The sequence below is a fragment of the Gekko japonicus genome, unplaced genomic scaffold (genome assembly GCF_001447785.1).
Source record: "Gekko japonicus isolate JY-2015 unplaced genomic scaffold, Gekko_japonicus_V1.1 scaffold825, whole genome shotgun sequence".
NCBI classification, from domain to species: Eukaryota; Metazoa; Chordata; class Lepidosauria; order Squamata; family Gekkonidae; genus Gekko; species Gekko japonicus.
Genome location: NW_015166447.1, coordinates 398,708 through 420,551, shown reverse-complemented (window position 1 = coordinate 420,551; position 21,844 = coordinate 398,708). Strand labels below are relative to the sequence as shown.

At 42.8% G+C, this 21,844-nt stretch overlaps 1 protein-coding gene across 2 annotated transcripts in view; it reads left to right on the top strand.

Moving 5' to 3' along the window:
• DOCK10 (dedicator of cytokinesis 10) overlaps nt 1-21,844 on the top strand; it is a 292,508-nt gene that overhangs the window by 173,975 nt on the left and 96,689 nt on the right. For both annotated transcript variants that reach the window (XM_015411999.1, XM_015412000.1), the window contains exons 8-13: nt 5,477-5,660; nt 6,689-6,774; nt 8,883-8,966; nt 9,212-9,367; nt 18,600-18,818; nt 19,826-19,948. In XM_015411999.1, the coding sequence (XP_015267485.1) occupies nt 5,477-5,660; nt 6,689-6,774; nt 8,883-8,966; nt 9,212-9,367; nt 18,600-18,818; nt 19,826-19,948 (852 nt within the window). The remainder of the gene's footprint in view (nt 1-5,476; nt 5,661-6,688; nt 6,775-8,882; nt 8,967-9,211; nt 9,368-18,599; nt 18,819-19,825; nt 19,949-21,844) is intronic.

The following is a 21,844-nucleotide window of genomic DNA, read 5'->3' as shown; positions in this document are numbered from 1 at the left end:
GATGTTCTTAGCAGAGGTGTGCAGTAGAGCAGTGCGTGGTTTTTAAGAAAAGTAAACGGTCTGTTTTACTGATTTATTAATTGCCATTTTGCATATTGTTACTCATTTAAGCTATTATGTTTAATGTTATATTTATAAAGATGGGTCACCTTCGTCATTTTAGCTGTGTTGATGGTGAAGCTGCCCTGATGAGGGTAAGCTGCCCTGATGGTTCTGTGAATGCTCAAATGAACACCACAGCCCTGACTGAAAAGCAAGATTCAAGTCAGGTACCTTAGAGACCAACAAGATTTTGAGGGTATAAACTTACAGGAGTCAAAGTTCCCTTCATCAGATACAAGCAGGAATAGAGATCCCTGAGCTCTTATTCCTACTTGTATCTGACAAAGGGAGCCTTGACTCTTGAAAGCTTATACCCTGGATGTCAGGTTCCACAGCAAGTAACTCTTCACACACGTTTCTCCTGAAGCGTTATGTTTATTAGTATACAAGGCTGGTACCATGTCTACAGGATCATTGTTAGGAATAACTAGAAGGCGGGAACATCCTAATACATATAGCTGGGCAAGGCCATTAGCTAAGCAAATGAACTTCGAGCGCGCGGGCGGGAAACCTCCCGGCGGGATATTACATAATGAGCGGGAGAGTCCCATGGTTTCCTGAGAGCAGAAAAATTCACACTTAAGGCGGATCCCAAGCTCCCCCTAATACACAAGGCCAGACTGATAACGACGTCTAGTTCCCAGGGCTCCCTGGCATGTTTACAGCAAGCTGCTGAGCTGCAAGCAAAGCGGGGAAGAGGGAAGGGAAACAACACAGATATGGCAGCTAGCTGACACTGGAGATCTTGTTGGTCTTTAAGGGGCTTCTGGACTCAAATCTTGATCTTCTACTGCTTACTGACACAGCTACCTGCCTGAAATTGACTGAAAAGGGTGCTGTACAGTCCCTGAGCTGTCCTGGAAAGGAAGATATCCTAAACACAGAGAAGGTCCCTGGCTCAAATGATCAACAACTTAGCCAGTCCTCTGTATATGATGAATAAGTTCTTCCCCTAACCATATGGCTCTGGTGGTGGACAGGGGCAGGGCTGCTGACAGGTCACATGGGATAAGAGGGAGGGCTTATCCAGAGTACTGTTTGAGCTCCTGATCAGTGACTCCAAGGATTTTCCACAGGTTTGCCCCCTGTGCTCAGCAAGTGCATAGTTAGAAGCTGAGAAGCTTCCCCAAGTGTGGCCTTCTCTTGTGATGCTCCTTTGGGACTGGGGTTTTTTTCTCAGCTGAGGCTGGAACTTCTGTGGGTTTCCCTGTGGGGTTTATACAAGAGTTGCACTTGTAAGCCAAATCACTTTGGGAATCACTTGGGGATTTCTTGACCCCCTTGAAATCTCTGCATATTTTTGGTGGGTGTGTGTGCACGCACATGTCCTTTAAAAAGCAGGTTGGAAAACCCCTGTTCTGTGAATGGACATGCTCATGTAAAAGGGATTTTCATGAATCTCCATTGGGGTTATATAGAAAAAAAAATGAAAATGAAACTGTCAGGGTTGCTTCAGGCCAATGTTCAAATGTGCAGAAAAGAAATGAAAAGTAGATATTCTGAGACGTGCAGTTTTCTGTTGAGGAGATTGCGTGGGAGATCGTCAGTTTTTCTTTCCCAGTGAGTGTTGTTGAATCATGTTAGTGGAAGAACTGAGCAGGACACAACAACTGCCTTCCATTTTCATCAACTGAAAAAGTGGCCCATGTGTTTAAGCAGCTGTCTTGCATAGAGCAGTTGGTGCACTGGAGTTTTCCACCAGTTACTCTGTAAGCTGCTGCCAGAATATAATTGAAAGAGAATGGAGACAGGTCAGGAAGCAGGTATGAACTGTGATTTGCACATAGACCTTCACACTCACGGGACCCTTTTCATTTTCTCCTATAAGCAGGGGGATGTGTGTCACAAGCAACAGGAAATTCTAGTGCATATACCAAGCCTTTTGAATACACATCAGACTGCATTATACTGAATCAGACTTTGGTCCATCAGTGTCAGTATTGTCTACTCAGTCTGGCAGCAGCTCTGCAGGATCTCAGGAAAAGGTCTTACACATCACCTAGTACCTGATCTTTTCAACTGGAGATGCTAGGGATTGAACCTGGGTCATTCTGAGGGTCTTCCACTGGCTGAGCCACAGCACTTCACCTACATATAAAACAGCAAGCAGCCTCTGCATGTGTTGGCCAGTAGGTGTGTGGATTTGGCAAAACTGAACACCCCCCCCCCCAAAAAAAAATACTGCCGATTTTTTTGGCTTTTATTTGCGTGTGTTCAGCTATACTGAGAACCAGCCTCAGCCAAGGTGGTGCCGAGCTCTCAACTCCACCCCACCCCAACTGATATGTGGCATGGCTTGCAAAAGGCATTTAAAGGGAACATCTTTCCTTTAAATACCTTTTGCAAGCCACGTGTGCAAGTGAACTCCCAAGCTGCGAGTTCACCTGCCTTCCGGGTGAATTCACCACTTGGTAGTTCACTCACGTGGGGCTGCTTGCAAAAGGCATGTAAATGCCTTTTACAAGCAGCACGCATGAATGGAGTCCCAAGTGGTGACCCTATTTTCATTAAGCTTATTTTCAGTTCTGAACATTACTTTGAATCTTGACCAAATGTAACTCAGTACTTTTTCTAAATACAGGTTTGCATGCCTCTAAGTAGTGAATAATAGTCCATTAGTCTCTTTAATGTATTAAATAACAGTTTAAGCAGTGGTCTGAAGGATCTGGCAGATATTACAGTACTGTTTTATTTTGGAGCTTTGCATCCATCATGTCCATGCTAGCTGAGTGAATCCTCTTTTTCACTTAGCATTACAAAAGACCACAGCTCTAATGAAGAAGAAGAAGAGATTGGATTTATACTCTGCCCTTCACTCAGAGTCTCAGAGCGGCTTACAAACTCCTTTCCCTTCCCCTCCCCACAATAGACACCCTGTGAGGTGGGTGGGGCTGAGAGAACTCTAACACAAACTGCTCTTTCAGGAACAGCTGTGCCAAAGCTTGTGACTGGCCCAGGGCCACATCAGCAGGTGCAAGTGGAGGAGTGGGGAATCAAACCCAGTTCTCCCAGATTAGAGTCCGCACACTTAACCACTACACCAAACTGGCTCTCAAAATGGCCCCAAAGGCATAGATGCCATGCTACAGAATATCATGCAGATAGAATGCTCCCCCATTGTGCAACACACACTTTCTGACTTTTATAACTATCAGCTCCAAAAACACAAAATACAGTGGAACTGATAACAGTTTTCAATATGAGAGGTTGGAAGTAGGGATGGGCACAAACCAAACCCCAAATTGAACCAGGAGGTCTGTTTGCAAACCAAACTGGTTCATGATTCGTGGCCCCACAAACCCTGTTGGGACTGCAGTCCCTTTAAACCCCATTGGGACCACAGTCCCTGTAAACCAGGTTTGCAGAAGGCCGAAAAAACAGCTGAGCCATGGGGAGCAGCTTGCTTTCTGCTTCTCAGCTGTTCTGTTTTGTGCAGTCCCTTTAAACTTTTTGGGCTCTTCTGTGCAGTCCCTTTAGATGGGCATGTTTAAAGAGGCTGCACAAGGAAGCCCAATACAGCTGAGCATGCAGAGAGAAGTCTGCCTGCTGGCCCAGCTTTGGGCTCTCTTGTGCAGCTGCTTTAAACGGGGCTACTCAAGGGAACCCAATACAGCTGAGCCTGTGGGGTCTGCACAACAGAGGCCGGTGGCCAGCAAGGAGACTTCTCTCTGCAGGCTCAGCTGTATTGGGCTCCCTTATGCAGCCCAGTTTAAAGGGGCTGCATAACAAAGCCTGAAGCTGGGCCAGTGGAGTGGAGTGGTTAAGAGCCAGTTTGGTGTACTGGTTAAGAGTCATGGACTCTAATCTGGAGAACCAGGTTTGACTCCCCACTCCTCCACATAAAGCCAGCTGGGTGACCTTGGTGTCAGCCCCAGCTCTCTCAGAGCTCTCTCAGCCACAACTACCTAACACGGCGTCTGTTTGTTTGTTTATTTATTCAATTTATACCCTGACCTCCCCACCGAGGCAGGCTCAGGGTGGCTTACATGGAGGATAAAACGCATAAATAATAATTGTAACAGTCATAAAACCAACTAAAACAATTAAATAGATAAAACAGTTGTATATCATAAATACCATAAAGTGCTAGCAAATCTCTACTGTTGTGGGGAGAGGAAGGAAAGATGATTGTAAGCCACTCCAAGACTCCTTCGGGTAGTGAAGGGTGGGGTATAAAACTAACTCTTCTTTTTCTTCAGCTGTTTTTCAGGCTGTCTTGTGCAGTCCCTTTAAAGACAGCATGAAACAGCTGAGTGGCGGAGAACACGTCCCTGCCACTCAACTGTTTTTGCAGCTTTTGTGGGGAACAAAAAGCAGGGATTTAGAAAAGGACTTGGAGTCCCTTTAAACCCCTGCTTCCTGCTCCATCCATGAACCATCACAAACCACCATGAACTGCTTTGAAAGTTTGTGGAAGCTCATGATAGTAGACCTGTAATGAACTTCTGTTGATGAACCACGAACACAGCAAAATTTGTGATGAATTTTGCTTTGTGGTTCAGTTTGTGCCCATCCCTAGTTGGAAGTAATTAAGTCTGTAGTCCTATCCAACTTTCTTAGGAGTAACCACAACTGATTCTGTGGAACTTACTTCCAACTCAAATGCATTAAAGTAGGTACCATGGCTATAATCCTATCATACACACTTACTTAAGAGTCATAAGTGCTATAGAATAAAGCGGGGCTTACTTCTGAGTTAACTTCAGAAGATTTGACTGCAGTCCGGTACACATTTATTTAGCAGTAAGCCTCACCAAAGTCAGTTAGTCATACTTCTGTGTAACCATGTATAGGATCAGTGTGTATTTGCTCAGTAGGTACTTCCCTTATGGAAGTAGATTAATAAACCATAGTTATGCAATGTTTTGATCTTTAGAGGGGTTACACTGTTTGAGATACATTTTGCCAGAAGTGTGTCAGAAGGCAACACCCACCACTCAGGCTCCACTGGACTGTTTTGGCTTGCTAGCTATTGGGGGGGGGGGACATGAAGATCTGTCCTCGCAGAAGAGGGGGAGCTTGTACCTGAATAAAACTTGGTCTTAAAGGTGCCACTGGACTATTTTGGACCGGGGGGAGCTCTGCAACTTACCTGGCTGCTTCTTGCTCTGACTGAGGGCTGCTGGGAGCAGGGGGTGGGGCTTATTGTATGTGCCCGCACCCTGGGCTCCTTACTGCTGGAGCTCTGCTCCTGTGCGCTCCTGCAGGAAATGACCCTTGCATTTTGCAATTTTTTGTCATCATATTGGGTTACAGAGTCAAACACTATCCTTGGCAGCATTATGCAGCTAAAATTACTAAATGCTATCTTTTTAATACTTCAGGTTTTCTCATGTAGCTTCACCATAACAATTTTTTTAAAATTATCCAATAGAATAACAGACTTCGGAAACACGCCTTTGAGCTGAAGATGAATGACTTGACATACTTTGTGCTTGCTGCTGAAAATGAGCAGGATATGGATGACTGGATTTTTACTCTCAACAAGATCCTCCAGATAAATCCAGAAGGGTCAGTTCAAGAAAGGAAGAGTGCAGATGTCACAGATATGAAATTTGGTGAGAGACATGTTTTTATCATCTCAGGTATAGAATAGCCATTGCATAAATAGTCTGAAGCAGTGATAACCAAGTAACTGGTTGGCCACTGTGTGAGACAGGATGCTGGACTAGGTGGACTACTGGTCTGATCCAGCAGGTCTCTTCTTATGTTCTTGTATTTTTAAATCCTTGTTCTCCAAAGACTGTTAATTGCATAGCATGAAGTGCTTTCAACGTTGTGTATTCTTAACCACACAGCTCCCTGTAGAGTATATCTAAACCACACTGCATAACCAAATAAATGCAGGTCTTAGTAAATGTGCTTCTATCATTCAGTTTCCTTTTACCTTTTAAGTATATATAGAGCATGTGGTTTCCTGCTCTATTATACTCAGAAAGATAAAGGGGGATTTATGAAGTAAGATCTGTCCTAAGAATCTACATGAATCTATACAGAAAAAAACACCATATGGGAATCTTCTAGCAACATGCATTGTATCCCTATGATAATATTTTGAGTAATAATTCCAGAAACAGGATAGTACATTTAATCTAATCTACAGAACAGGAGAAACAGACAGCTTGATCATCACAAAGATGCCCCATGGCTGAAGACGTTTTGCAATTAGTCTGAAAATCAAAGCCATATTTCTGAATTATTTTGCAAAGATTATTAGGAATTATTTTCCCCCAAATATGGATTGCATTTCTATCATGGCTTTCTTTCAAACATGGAACTCATGTGCCTTCTAGGCACTTACTGGACACATACCACCTCTGCTTCAGAGTATTTATTCCATATGCCATCCCACCATATCCTTTCTCCATATATTCTGTGGGATTCCAGTGTTTATATGGGGTTCAAAATTAGGGTATCTCCACTATTTTTTTGTTGTTTATAATTGTACAATGGGAAATCACTATTGTGTGTGGAGAATATTGTGCAACTTGTAAAAGCCCAAAGCACAGCCCATGCATATGGGTAATTATGTTCACATCGCTGTATTCAGACAAAATTATTTTGTTTTAAAATATTTTGTTTTAAGATTCTGAAGATATGTCAGCAAATTATGATTGCCCACAAGAGGAAACTGATCCTTCAGAAAACAGTTTGCATCCAGATTTTTCTAAAGTAAGAGATTGTTATTATTGCAAAGCTATGTGTTGTTTGTAACAAAAAGTTAGGGTTGCCGAGCCCCTGATGGGGGCAGGGTTTTCCCTGCTTTCGGGGGGCCCAATCTGCCAGTGGCCAGCTGGCCGGCAGGGGGAGCCCCACCCTTGAAGAGGCCCATCACACTCGACATGCCTGGCGATGTCATCACACTGGGCATGTCATGCGGGAGACGCTCTAACAATTGCATTAAAACTCTATGGTGATCAGAGAGTTTTTTTACTCAAATGCTAAAGTGTCCCCCATATGATATGCCCGGCACGATGATGTCACTTCTGGGTGATGCCATCGCGGCGTGCATGCAAAGCATGCATACCAGAAGACTCCAGGAGCCAGGCTGGAGCCTCCCACCAGGATACCGGTAAGACCTGGCAACCAGTGTTCCCTCTAAGCTGAGTTAGTGTGAGCTAGCTCACAGTTTTTTACCCTCTGGCTCACACATTTTTGCCTTAGCTCAGGAAGGAGGGCTCCAGAGCAAACTAATTTATACAGTAGCCAAATTGCTCACTCACAACGTTAATGCCAGGAGCTCACAAAGTAGAATTTTTGCTCACAAGACTCCACAGCTTAGAGGGAACATTGCTGGCAACCCTAAACAAAGTGGCAACTTAAGACTGAATCTGCAAAAGGACTTCTGACTGTTACTGTACCTTGGTTATTCCACTGTGAGCTGGAAGCTGAGTTGACATGTGGGGTTCCACAAAGCACTCAATATAGTGGAGCACCTCTCATAAATCTTACATTGTTCTGTCCCCACGGCAACTGCAAATGTGGACACTGCTTTACTGCTTTACCTAGGAAGGCGGACTGGGATACCAACAGGTCACGTTGTATGGGTAGAATTGGGTTAGGGGAGAGGTGCTGGTCAGCATGAAGGATGGAGGACCCAGGGGCATCTGAAACTGCAGATTTTCAGAGGCTGGGACTTGCAGCTTGCAGATTACTGTGGAGTCTCCATTCTATTCCAGTATTCTGGTGTAACAGAGCAAAGGAGGATAGAGAGAGTAACTGTGCTCACTCAAGTTCCCTCAGGTGCAGTGCTCTAACAAGCAGTATCCTTCCTCGCTCAGCTGTTTCAAAGCTTGTAAGTCTGTTAGACTGTCTGATTTTGTTTATGCCAGGATCTGCTTAGGAGGGAGATCAGAAAGACAGAGAAATTAATTTATCTAATTTAAATTGTTCATCAGACCAAGGGTGCTTTGACTCTCAAAAGCTTACACCCCAAAATCGTGTTGGTCTCTAACATTCTACTGGACTCAAATATAACTCTCCTATTGCAGACCAGCATGGCTACCCTCCGAAATGGTCTTTAATTAGTTTGTACTTCTGCAGATACACTCAAACTTTAGATCTGAAGAAAGGTTAAAGCACTTGGGGCTCTTTAGCTTGGAGAAACGACAACTGAGGGGTGACATGATTGAGGTTTATAAGATTATGCATGGGAAAGAGCAGGTAGAGAAAGAGATACTTTTCTCCCTTTCTCACAATACAAGAACTTGTGGGCACTCAATGAAATTGTTGAGTGCTCGGGTTAGAACAGATAAAAGGAAGTACTTCTTCACCCAAAGAGTGATTAACACATGGAATTCACTGCCACAAGAGGTGGCGGCGGCTACAAGCATGGACAGCTTCAAGAGGGAATTGGATGAGCATTAGCCACAAGGTATAGATAGGGACTCTGGGGCAAGTGATGCTCTGTATTCTTGGTGCTGGGGGGGGGCAACAGTGGAGGGCTTCTAGTGTCCTGCTGGACCTCCTGATGGCACCTGATATTTTGGCCACTGTGTGACAGAGTGTTGGATTGGAGGGGCCATTGGCCTGATCCAACATTGGCTTCTCTTATGCTCTTATCTGGAGTTCAAGGTGTATGTTTAACCATTCCTGTACGTTAGATGTTCTGGTTCAACTTCAGTGTGAAAAATTTGATTTCCAGTTTTGAGGGGTGGCATTCAGAAAGAGGGAATACAGTTTTGTCTTCATTCATATGGAGAAACTAGCTTTCGGATTAGAAGCCTAAATAACTTTAAATAATCTGAATTCATAAGGATAATGAGATATTATTGTTCCAGTACCTCACAGAAACAGAAGAGACTGTCAGAGCTTCTCGAAACATGGAACGACTAAATCTCTTCTCCCTAGATCCTGATATTGCTGTAAGTAATTTTAATCTATTTTGGTCCTTTAAATCGTTAAATGCCTTTCACTCCTTTTCCTCCCCCCCCCATATATTTCTTATGCATTATATCTTTCTTCACAAAATAATTCACAAAATAATTTCTAATGACAGAAATATTCTGTTGATTAACACTGGGTAGCTAATAGTTAGTCCAGAAAAGTCTTTTTTTCACTTTCTTAAGTTAACATTATGGATTTCAATTAATTAATATTTTTATTCCAGGCATTGAATCCTCAAAGGAAAGAGATCACAGGACCAGAATTGTTGGTCAAACCTTTTGAGGAGAAAGAAGCAAAGCGGATCATGATAACTTGCAAATCCCTTAATATGAATCTTCAAGCATGTGTTTCCGATAATGAAAATGATCCAGCTACTAACGTAAGTTTGAAAGGTCAAAAGGTAGTTATGTGCTTCCCCAAGACTCAAGTCACTTTTTGTGCAAATTTGGGCAAAACTACAGGTTTAATTTGTGTTCCTATTTTGCTACTATTTTATTTATATAGATTGAGGGTGAAAATCTCTGCTAGTGGATATTTAAGAGAGTAGCCTCTTCTTCTTTTTCTTTTCCTGCTCCTCCTCGTCCCCCCACCCCACTGTGGGGTTTACCATTGTACTTGAAAGTGATGAATGATGGTTTGGTGAGCCAGTTTGGTGTAGTGGTTAAGTGCACGGACTCTAATCTGGGAGAACCAGGTTTGATTCCCCACTCCTCCACTTATAGCTGCTGGATGACCTTGGGCAAGCCATAGTTCTGTCAGAGCTGTTCTCTCAAGGACCGTTCTCTCAGAGCTCTCTCAGCCCCAGCTACTTCACAGGGTGTTTGTTGTGGGGAGGGGAAGGAAAAAGAGTTTGTAAGCTGCTTTGAGAAGGGCAGGGTATAAATCTAATCTCCTCCTCCTCCTCCTCCTCTTTTTCTTCTTCTTGTTATAGAGCACCTGGACAGCCTTTCTGTATGAGGCAGTGTAGAACTATTTTAAATAAATAGAATATAATAAGAATTTACATTGACAACACTAAATAGCAATACAAAATATTTTTGAAGCAGAAATTATTTGTGGATTTTAAACAGACATATATCTTGGGTCCAGGGCTCTGGTTTTCTTAATATTATGTATGTATGTATTTACTCATTAAAAGTATTGTAAACCTTTCCTTTCTGATGGATTTCCCATGTCATCAAAACAATATAAAACTGTAATACAATGTACAAAGCAATGAACTAATTGCAAACAGCCCCCAAAGTACCTTAAACTATTACAAGCATAAGTCAATTATCATGTAAAGCAACTCCACATTTTAACAGCTATACAAACTCTTTCCAACATATCATAACACCATGATTTAATTAAACTATAGTGTGCTCATCCAAACATAGGCTAGTCCACTAACTATGGTTTGAAATGGGTTTATTAATCCTGGTTATGTTCTTGTGACATCCTAGCTTTATTCCTGGCTTTTCCCCCCATGCTGGTCTCACACACTAAGACCCCTGCAGAGAAGAGGGCAAAGAAATCATCATTTGTCAAGGCAAACAAGGAGTGGAGTGACCATTTGCTAGCCAAATCCTGGTTTCACAAACTTAACCCTAGTTGAAATAATTCATGGTTTTGCAATATGCCTGACTGAATCCGAAGACTCAGAGGTCCTACTGAAGAACAGAGTTTGAGTACAGTGGCACCTTTAAGACCAACGAAATTTTATTCAAGGTGTAAGCTTTCGTGCACGCACACTTTGTCAGACACAATAAAATGAAACCTACCAGTCCACACACAGAGATAGAAGGTAAGCAGCAAATTAGCATAATGAAGATGTTTAACAGATTCAAGCAATAAAAAGCATAGTTTATGTGGTACTGTTTGTTTGGGTTCAAACTCTGTGGGAGGTGAACATAGTTAAGGCAATAAATATGTCGAATTGGAGACTGATGGGCATCTGCATCAACTGTAGAATACTGAGAGTATTTAATTAAGACCCTGTCATTAGGTCTCCTCTCAAGCATGGAGGCAACCTTACGGCATCTTCTTCTTTGGAGTGTGATGATGGGGTGTTTATTTATTGCTGTAACTATGTTTTTCTCCCCCAGAGTTGAACCCAAACAAATGGTACCCTATAAAATATGCTTGTTATTCCTTGAATCTGTTAAACGTCTTAATTATGCTAATTTGCTGCTTGCCTTCCATCTGTGTGTGGACTGATGGGTTTCATTTCATTGTGCCTGACGAAGTGTGCATGCACACGAAAGCTCACACCTTGAGTAAAACTTTGTTGGTCTTAAAAGGTGCCCCACTGGACTCAAACTTTGTTCTGCTGCTTCAGACCAACACAGCTGCCCACCCGGTCCTACTGAAGACATTGTCAATCCATGCGACGGTCACCTCGAGTTTAGACTACTGCAATGCTCTCTACATGGGGCTGCCTTTGTCGCAAATCCGGAAGCTGCAGCTGGTACAGAATGCTGCGGCCAGGCTGTTGATGGGTCTTCCTAGTAGGAACCACATCCAGCCTGTGCTGAAAGCGCTGCACTGGCTGCCAATAGCGTACCGGATTCGCTTCAAAGTGCTGGTTCTTAAAGCCCTATATGGTCAGGGTCCAGCTTACCTAAGGGACCGCCTTTCCTCATATGTTCCCCCGCGAGTACTACGGTCTGGGACCCAACACCTCCTGGCGATGCCAGGTCCCAAAGAGGCCAGGCTGGCTGCTACCAGGGCCAGGGCCTTCTTGGTGGCGGCTCCTACCTGGTAGAATGAGCTCCCGGAGGAGATCCGGGCCCTGCGGGACCTTGTGCAGTTCTGCAGGGCCTGCAAGACGGAGCTCTTCCGCCAGGGGTATGAGTAGGAGCCGCCACTACCATCACTATTGTCCATCTTAACCTGGCCCTGGAAGAGGGTACATCCAGAGCAGATGATGCTGAGGAACAGAGCAGTGGAAATAGAGCAGTGAAATACGCCATCTTGGGAAATAACATCTAGAGAACTTTATTTAGTAATTGGTTAATGTGATTTTATCTGTATTGTAGTGATCTTAAATGATTTTAAATATGTTTTTATATTGGCGCATGCCTCTTTGTAAGCCGCCCTGAGCCCGCGTTGCGGGGAGGACGGGGTATAAACTGAATAAAATAATAAATAAATAAATAAGGATTTGTGGAATATCATATTAGAACATCCAGAGCACTTTTGTTAATTATAATGTTATTGTATTGTAATGATTTTAAATGGTTTTACATATGTTTTTATATTGGCTTGTGCCTCCTGTAAGCTGCCCTGAGCCCGCATGTGCGGGGAGGACGGGGTATAAATTGAATAAATAAATAAATAAATAGAAGACTGTTGTGAGCAAATGGTAAAATATCAGTAAAGGTAGGTTGTCTCCCTTTGTCAGGGCTTCCCAGAGTCATGGTGCTGCAGCTCTGTCTCTTGTGAGCACCTACCGACACTTCAGACAAGGGGGGGGGGACTTGGAAAATGACCTTCTCAAGATAATTTCATTGCCTGCATGTATGGGAGAAGGCTTTCCTTAAGAAGCAGTGGCCCCAGTCCATTCAGGACCTCAAAGATCCTGCAATTAGTGTAAAGGGGGGGGGGACATGTTAAAAATAGGAGTTGTGTTTCCAGTGGCTGGACACTACACTCTCAATGTATTCCAGCCTCTGAAAACACTTCAGAGCCCCACGTCCAGCATGCTAATATAATCTAGTCTGGATAGCACTTGGGCATGAGTAGCTGTGGCTAAATACAGGAATGGGTGTGGCTGCCAGATCAGCTGATGCTGGTTAAAGCTGCTTCTGACCATCCAGGAACAGCTGCAGGTGCAGAAGCTTTGCCAAGCGGCAGAGCAGAGTTTTAACGAGAACTGAAAATACATTTTGTATGTGGCGGTAATTACTTCCATAATAATCAGTGTCTATCTATCGAGTACTGCTCTTAACAGCTATAGCCTTGAGCAGAAAACATCAAAATCAGTAGAAAAGCTGGTCATATAAGATTTTAGATTAATGCAAAATTAATCTGTGTGTGTGTGTGCGTGTGTGTGTGTGTGTGTGGTCATTTATATATACGCAGGCTGCAGGAGGGAGAGGCATTCAGGTCTACACCAGCTGTAATGCTTTGGGAGTGGGCAGGCTATCCATTGAAATAAGATTGCCCATACTGCAAATGCAGTAGTGCCCAAGATTTCAATCCATATTTTCTGCAGTAAGCTTTACTGTCTTCACATCAAAATGGACAAAAATATATAATAGCTAATGAAGGGGGAGAAATCTAGTATATAATGCATTATTTTCTCTCCCGGTTGGACTTTTGGGGGTTGAATCTAATGAACTCAATAAAATCTGATGAAAATTAAATTACAAAACAATCAGGAGTCTCACGTGTCAGTGTATATGGTAAGAAAGGAGAATTAAGGGATGGGCATGGTTCAGACCACAGACCAGATTTCATCACTGACTGGGTCCCATTCCAAGGTCCGTTTGCCGAGTGTGTACATTCACCTTTTTGACAGACCACCCACAAACAATCATGGGCTTTGCAAAGGTCCATTTGTTCCATGGGAGAGGTCTGTGGGGCCAGACAATCTGGCGCCAAGGCATTATGTGTCAAGGCAACCAGGGGGGATGGACTTCTACAGCCCTGCAAACACCAATAGTGGCCCTCCAAAGCCTGACAGGCAGCTCCGGCTGTCAATAAGAGAGTTCCCATTGTACTCTATGGGAGCAGTCTGGATATATGCTCAGCTCGCAGGCAGTTCTGTTTACTTCATAGCAGGCAGTCAGGGAAAGAAGATCAGAAGAGAAGAAGTTACAGAGAAGAAGTTAGGCAGAGATTGGGAAGGGAGCTTGAAGGGACTAGTAGTTATCCCCATGAACCGCAAAGCGGTTAGTTAAATGGAAAGGTCCATGGTGGTTTGTGGTTCGTGAAATCCATGAACCACGAACTTATACAAATTTCCATTTATTTGGTCTGTGCCCATCCCTATAGGAAGTGTGCTTAGGACTGCAGCCTACCTCACATGTTCTGACTGTTCAGCTTTCATGGGAGAGGAGACATTGGACAAGACTCTGATTTCCTTCATTAGCAGATGACATCAGCAGTGTTTATTCAGCACAAGCCAAGCAATACTTTTTTGGCAAGATGGAAGAGCTGGCAAAAAGATAACTACAGTATCAACGCTTTAATTTGGTTTGCAACTGGGAGAGTACAGAATTGTTTTTCTACTAGCCAATCTAGCCAAGATGTTGAAGATTCATAATTGAACCATGTGTCTCTAATTAATGGCAGCTGCTAGGACTGGGACTTAATTGGATTGAGACTATGATGCCGTAGGAGGGGATTTAACTCTTTCCCATTGCAACACTCTTTCCCATTCCAACAATTTCCTGATATAAATCTTGTATATCAACATACTGAAGTTGCTATTTGCTCCGAGAGGAATATCATAGATACAACTGTAGCAACTTCTATGGCTCAGTAGAAGAGCATCTGCTTGGCACTCAGAAGGCCCCAGGTTCAACCCCCAGCCTCTCCAGTTAAAAGGACTGAGTAGGAGGTGATATGAAAGACCTCTGTATCCTGGAGGGCCGCTGCCTGTCTGAGTAGACAATACTGACCTTGAGAGACCAGTGATCTGATTCAGTATAAGGCAGCTTTATGTGTTTGTGTATGAGTTCCATTAGCCACACAACATGAGGAGACTTCCTCAGTATCAAATTCTGATGGGAAATCTGGAACTTGGATCTCAGAGAGCGCCATCTTTCTTCCAGGAGCAGCATTTTAGGGGGATGTGTGGCTGTAGCAAGAAAGGGGAGAAAAGTAAGTCATGTTCCACTGATGGAAATCCTTTTACCATTGGAAATTCTCCATGGCAACTAAGCCATTATCACAAATCTTAGTGATTCATGTATCTTACTGCACAATTGCCAGAAAGTGAGGAACAGAACTCCTAGTGTTTGCACAGTTGGTTGAATATTTGGGACAGGTGTATAGAACTTGCAGCTGCTTGGCCATCATGCAAGAACAAAAGCATGGATTCAAGCATATGGCAGTACTAAGATGGAAAGAAAGTGCAAATATATGGATACCTGCTCTTTCACAGTAGTTCATACTGGAGCTTGGTACAATGCTGTGGCAAGGAGACTGATCTCTGAATGAAGAACTCTGACTTTTCTGGCTCATCTCTGCTATAGGTAGCCCTGAGTAGGTGTCATGATCCTAGGCCTATAGTAGTGCGACCTACAAGCTCTAAGGAGGCCTAGTGGCTCCAAGGAAGCCTATATTAGAGTGACTACAGGGCCTACATTTCCCAGGTACCGTCTGGACCCTGTGACTGGCTAACAGGGGATTTGGAGGAAAAACTTATACCAATAGAGGAGTAGAGGGTGGTGCCTGGGAAGAAGGAATAAAGGCCTTGCCCAAAGTGGGAGGGTGTTTACTCCCAGGGAGCAGAGCTGGTAAAGTTGCTGCAGAAGGAGGGATCCCTCATCCAAAAGGGGTGAGTCAGTTTGAGGCAAACACCTAGAGAAGGTTAGGACAGTATAGTCAAACGCATTAGGATTTCTTATTTTGCTGGTTTACCTACCTTTACAATGCTCATTTTTCCTATATGTTACTGGATTATAGTAGTTGTTAAATCTCTTTAATAAAAATAGTTTGTTACTCTGCCTGGGTCCTCACGCTTCATTCAGTCACTTATAAGGGAAACCTACTGGAAAAGGAGTGTATAAAGAGGTATGGTGGGTGCTCTGGGCCCTCCCAAGGAGACCCATACCAGAGTGGTGGCATCCATTACAGAACCTTCATAGCCACAGTGCGCGACAGTAGGCCACCCATGCTTAGCCTGAGCACACCCTCTTAAACCTCAGTTGTCTTAGCCTTTGCAATATTTATTTATTTTAATCATTTTTATGCCAGCTTTCTACCCAAGCAGGATCCTCAAGGTAGCGCAACTAAAAGTATTAAAACATTCAAACAATTAAAAACAAAATTTTAAATTATGAACTAATTCAATAAAATCATAAACAAATTATACCAGAATCAGGGAGGAGGACCAATAGCAGTTATGGGGTCTTCACCTGCTGGTGGAAGACACCACTAGTGGGCAGTGTTCCCTTTAAGCTGAGTTAGTGTGAGCTAGCTCACAGTTTTTTTGCCTCCTGCTCACACATTTTGTCTTAGGGGAGCAGTGGCACAGAGGATTTATCCTCTGGTTACAGTAACATCTGAACTGAACAGAACTGCTGTCAGTTCTAGCCCGTGCTGGTGTGAGCTACCAGCCTTGTCCCCAGCTCACCGTCCACCCAGCGGTTTGAAAGCTTCAGCAAGTAGATAAAATGGGTACCACTCCTTAGAGAGGGTGGGCACACTAAACCCCCCCCCCGGTGGGGGGAGGTGTTAGCCGGCGAAATGGAATGTCCAGCTCGGAAGCTCGGAAGCCTGGAAAGATCTCCTCGGCATCAAGAAGCCTGCGATGGGCCGATCTGGCCAGGCGGTGGCAGTGCGGTGCTGCGACTTGAAGCAGTCCTGGAAAAAGCTGACGTCATCAAGTCAAGCCGAGTGAATGCTGTCTGGAACACACCTAAGCCTACAGCTGAACAAAATCCCCGTCGGCTGCAAACGTGTGCGACTAAAAGATTTATATGTTGTCCTCCCTTACCCCTATGAATCATTGTTAGTCCCGTGTGAATATGTGTAACTGTAAATCGCTCAGAGCCAGCAGCTCTGCAGGACTGAGCGATTAATAAATCGAATCGAAAGATAAGATGGCTCTAGAGCGAACTAATTTATGCAGTACCAAATTGCTCACTCATAACTTTAATGCCAGTAGCTCACAAAGTATAATTTTTGCTCACAAGACTCCACAGCTTAGAGGGAGCATTGATAGTGGGAGATAGATTAATCTCCCTGGAGAAAGAGTTCTAAAGTGTCGGTGCCACAACCAAGAAAGCCCTTTCTTGGGTCGGCTCCCATCTAGCCTCAGATGCTGGGGGCAACTGAAGCAAGGCTTCTGAGGATGACTGCAGTGAACGGGAGATAACATTACCAACATATCTTAAAGGTCTCTTTTAAGGACTAAATGCAGCATATATAAAGCACTTCGAACACCTGAAAAGACTGTATGCATCATTGCTGTTATGTCTCTGATAATGTGCATTGACTCTAGCTCCTTAAAATCTAATCCAAAGTGATTACTTGTGTGACTCGCTGGGGCTTTTGCATTACTGGGAAGTGTTCACATTTCACAGCTGCTACCGCTGGAAGTGCCAAATATTTTTCTGTGCTTTGCCTTAGGAATGATTTGCAGTGCCCACCCTTTCCGTCTTGTGGTGGGAAAGCCTGCATCAGCTGCTGGGGCTGCATGAGAAATGTTTTAGTGACTTTCATCTGTTGTTCATAAAAATGTACTTTACAATCTGCATTTTGTAAAGTGTAAGCTCTGAGTGGGAGTGTTTTGTTCATTCATCAGTGACTTTTCTCTGTGTTCCCCGTCAGATATCTGTTGTTCAGGAGTTCACAAATCCTTGTTAGTTACTAATATGACTCCCCTGTGCAAAGACTGAAGCTAAGTAATGTCATGGCAGTGTTAGGTGCAGAAGAACTAACTGCATTTCTAGAGACAGTGGGTCACTCTGCATACAGGATAGTTTCTTTTTCATTTGCCAAAAGATTACAGTACATAAAAAGTGCCACCTCTATATGATTTGGAAGTCGATTCAAAAACTACCCTGTTGTTCTATAATCTATTCTCTCAACTAATAGAGAACTAATCAGAATTTAATGAATCATTCATATGGAGCTGATCTAAGCTGATATAACACCATCTATAATAGTTTATTGCTAATAAACCATGAGCAGCCATATCTGACATCCACACTATTTTTTTTAATATGAGTTTTTCTGTATCAGTCTGGAAACATCTAATATTCCTTCTCCAAAGTACTGTGTGAGGTATTTGTAGTAAGACTCTTAACCCTCTGTCTTTCAACCAGATTATTGTGTAATTTGCATATGACTAAACCACAATGTACATTTCTTTTTTTAATATTGAAGGAAGCGTGAGGTATCCTTCAATGTAAAAAACAAAAGTTACCACTTATTTGTTGAAAGCCAAAGTTGTTATTATTATTTTATCTATTGTTTCTATACACTAACATCCTTAAAAATAAATATCAGGAGTTAAGAAATATCCTTAACTCTCAATTCAACATATTAAATTTAAACTCATCAGTTTCAAATTGTCCCCATTGGACTGAGATTTAGTGAGTTACTTAACCAGTTATAAAATGAGTAAAGCTTGCAGTCCTGTTTTAAACTTCTTTTGCCTGTATCTGCCCCCCCGAACACCTATGGGAAGCCGTTTCCCTTCCTTCAAATATCTCCTCAAAACCCAGCTTTGAGTCAACTTTTTTCCAGTACCAAAAGTAAGCCTCAGCACCTGTAGCAAGAATGAACTCGTATTTCCCCCCCAGTTTATCCCTGTCTCCATATGTCTCACCTTAATTTATTGTCTTTTCTGTGTCAAAATTTTAGATTGTAGCAGCAAATCTTGTAGTATGCACATTGATGACATCATATTCCTGATAATTTTATTCTCTCTGTTTTGTTTTTTTTATCTCCAGATCGAGCCTTTCTTTGTGAGTGTGGCTCTTTTTGATACAAGGGAAAACAGAAAGATTTCTGCTGATTTCCATGTAGATCTAAACCATACCCTTGTCAGACAGATGTTGTCAGGTTCTTCACCTTTGATAGAAAATGGTACAGTTGACATCAATAGTGCCAAAGAGGATGAACCACAGGTCAAAGGGTTTCCAGAAGAATGGCTGAAATATCCAAAACAGGTACTTTGTAACTAATTAGGCACACGGGCATCTGCTTATTGAAAATGGGGGGGGAATTATAAATAAAATAATTTCATTGACTAGAATGGTATGGATATTGAATCTACTCATGTAATAAATATTCAGCCTTGAGTCATGAATTTTAAAAGGCTTCCCAGACTTCTGAATGCAGAGAGATGCGTAGTTTTTAACTTAAAAATTAGGCACATTAAATTCTTAAAACATTTTATTTTTAGAGTGGTGGAAAAAGAAAGAAGTACTTGAGTTCAGGAGAGCATAGTACCTGTGTTACTACCTGACTGGAAGGAAGCAAACCTACCATGATTCATGCAGAGATTCAATAGGCACCCTCCACTGACAGTAGACAATTCTGAGCGTCCTTAAAGATAGGGGTTCTAAACCTTGGTTTAATCCCAGTTTAGAATCCTGGTTTGTTGCAGGAAGAACACAACTCCAGTTCATCTGATGTCAGATATCATGGCAAATTAGAGCTTAAAGAGATGAGGGACAAGAGAAAAACAAAGGGGAGAGCATTAGCATAGCAGCAGTTCTGAATGCAGTCTGTTATTCCTCAATCATTCCTATTGTGAATGGTCACTACTTGATTTGACTATGTCTGAATTTTAAGTAATAAAATATCACTTTTTACTGTTTCGATCTTTTGACTGATTTTGACAGCTTTGTTCTCATTAGCTATATATACTCCTGCAAAGTGAGGACTCATCTTTCTACATCTGATGAAGTGGGTTTCAACCACGAAGTTTAGGCTAGTGTACAAAATGGAGTTTTCCAGATGTTATAAGGCTTCTTCTAGTTAATGCCAGAGCATTGGCTCATGCAGAAACCATTTCTCCTCTAGATAAGCATCATAGGCCCATATAATTACTGAAGTAATTTATCTCATCACTCTAGCAGTAATCAGTATGTTAATTATCACCCCAGAAATCTTTTTTTTTACTTAGTAGTATGTCTGTATCCTTTTACTGACTTCTCTCTCATATCTATAGGCAATTTTCTCCATAAGTAACCCCCATTCTGAAATTGTTTTGGTGGCAAAAATCGAGAAGGTGCTGATGGGAAATATTGCCTCCAGTGCAGAACCTTACATAAGGAACCCAGACTCTAACAAGGTAATATAATACAAAGATTCAGTGCTTTTTCTATATAAGTCAACATGTAAGTGAAAAAAACGAATAGCAAATGCCAGTAGCAATCCATAGAGCCGGATGCAGATTCTTAAATGTATAAACGATATTGCTTTGTACATGAACATCAGAACATCAGAGACGCCAATGTTGGATCAGGCCAAAGGCCCATCCAGTCCAACACTCTGTGTCACACAATGGCCAGAAATACCAGTGCCATCAGGAGGTCCAGCAGTGGGGCCAGGACATTAGAAGCCCTCCCACTGTTGACCCCCCCCAAGCACCAAGAAGACAGAGCATCACTTGCCCCAGAGCCCCTAGCTATACCTTGTGGCTAATAGCCACTGATGGACCTCTGCTCCATATGCTTATCTAATTCCCTTTTGAAGCCGTCCATGCTTGTAGCACCCACCACTTCCTGTGGCAGTGAATTCCATGTGTTAATCACTCTTTGGGTGAAGAAGTACTTCCTTTTATCCGTTCTAACCCGACCGCTCTGCAGTTTCATGGAGTGCCCACGAGTTCTTGTATTGTGAGAAAGGGAGAAAAGTACCTCTTTCTCTACCTGCTCTTTCCCATGCATAATCTTATAAACCTCAATCATGTCACCCCTCAGTTGTCTTTTCTCCAAGCTAAAGAGCCCTAAGCGCTTTAACCTTTCCTCATAGGGAAAGTGTTCCAACCCTTTTATCATTCGAGTTGCCCTTTTCTGCACTTTTCCCAAAGCTATAATATCCTTTTTAAGGTGTGGTGACCAGAACTGCACACAGTATTCCAAATGAGGTCTCACCATTGATTTATATAGGGGCATTATTATATTGGCTGATCTGTTTTCAATACCCTTCCTAATAATCCCCAGCATAGCATTGGCCTTCTTTATTGCAGTCACACACTGTCTCGACATTTTCAGTGAGTTATCCACTACAACTCCAAGATCTCTCTCTTGCTCAGTCTCTGCCAGTTCAGACCCCATCAATGTGTATTTATATTTAGGATTTTTGGCTCCAATGTGCATCACCTTGCACTTGGCCACATTGAACCCCATTTGCCATGTTGACGCCCACTCGCCCATCCTTGACAGATCCCCTTGGAGTGCCTCACAATCCTCACTGGTTTTCACCACCCTGAACAACTTTGTATCATCCGCAAATTTAGCCACTTCACTGCTTACTCCCATCTCCAAATCATTAATGAACAAGTTAAAAAGCAGTGGACCAAGTACTGATCCCTGCGGTACCCCACTGCTTACCACCCTCCACTGAGAAAATTGCCCACCTACACTCACTCTCTGTTTTCTATGAACTAGCCAGTTTTTGATCCATAAAAGGACTTGTCCTTCTATCCCATGATTTTTGAGCTTACTTAGGAGCCTTTGATGAGGAACTTTATCAAAAGCTTTCTGGAAGTCAAGGTAAATAATATCTATTGGATCCCCCTTGTCCACATGTTTGTTCACCCCCTCAAAGAACACTAACAGGTTAGTGAGACAAGATCTTCCCTTACAGAAACCGTGCTGAGTCTGCCTCAATAGGTTTTGTTCATCTATGTGCCTACTAATTCTTTCCTTAATAATGGTTTCCACCAATTTACCCGGTATCGACGTCAGACTGACTGGCCTGTAATTTCCCGGATCTCCTCTGGAACCCTTTTTAAAGATGGGAGTGACATTAGCTACCTTCCAATCCTCAGGAATGGAGGCAGATTTTAAGGAAAGATTACATATCTTTGTCAGGAGATCTACAAGTTCACATTTGAGTTCTTTCAGAACTCTCGGATGTATGCCATCTGGGCCTGGTGATTTTTCAGTTTTTAAGTTGTCTATCAGTTTTAGGACCTCCTCTCTCGTCACCCCAATCTGACTCAGGTCTTTCAACACCCCTC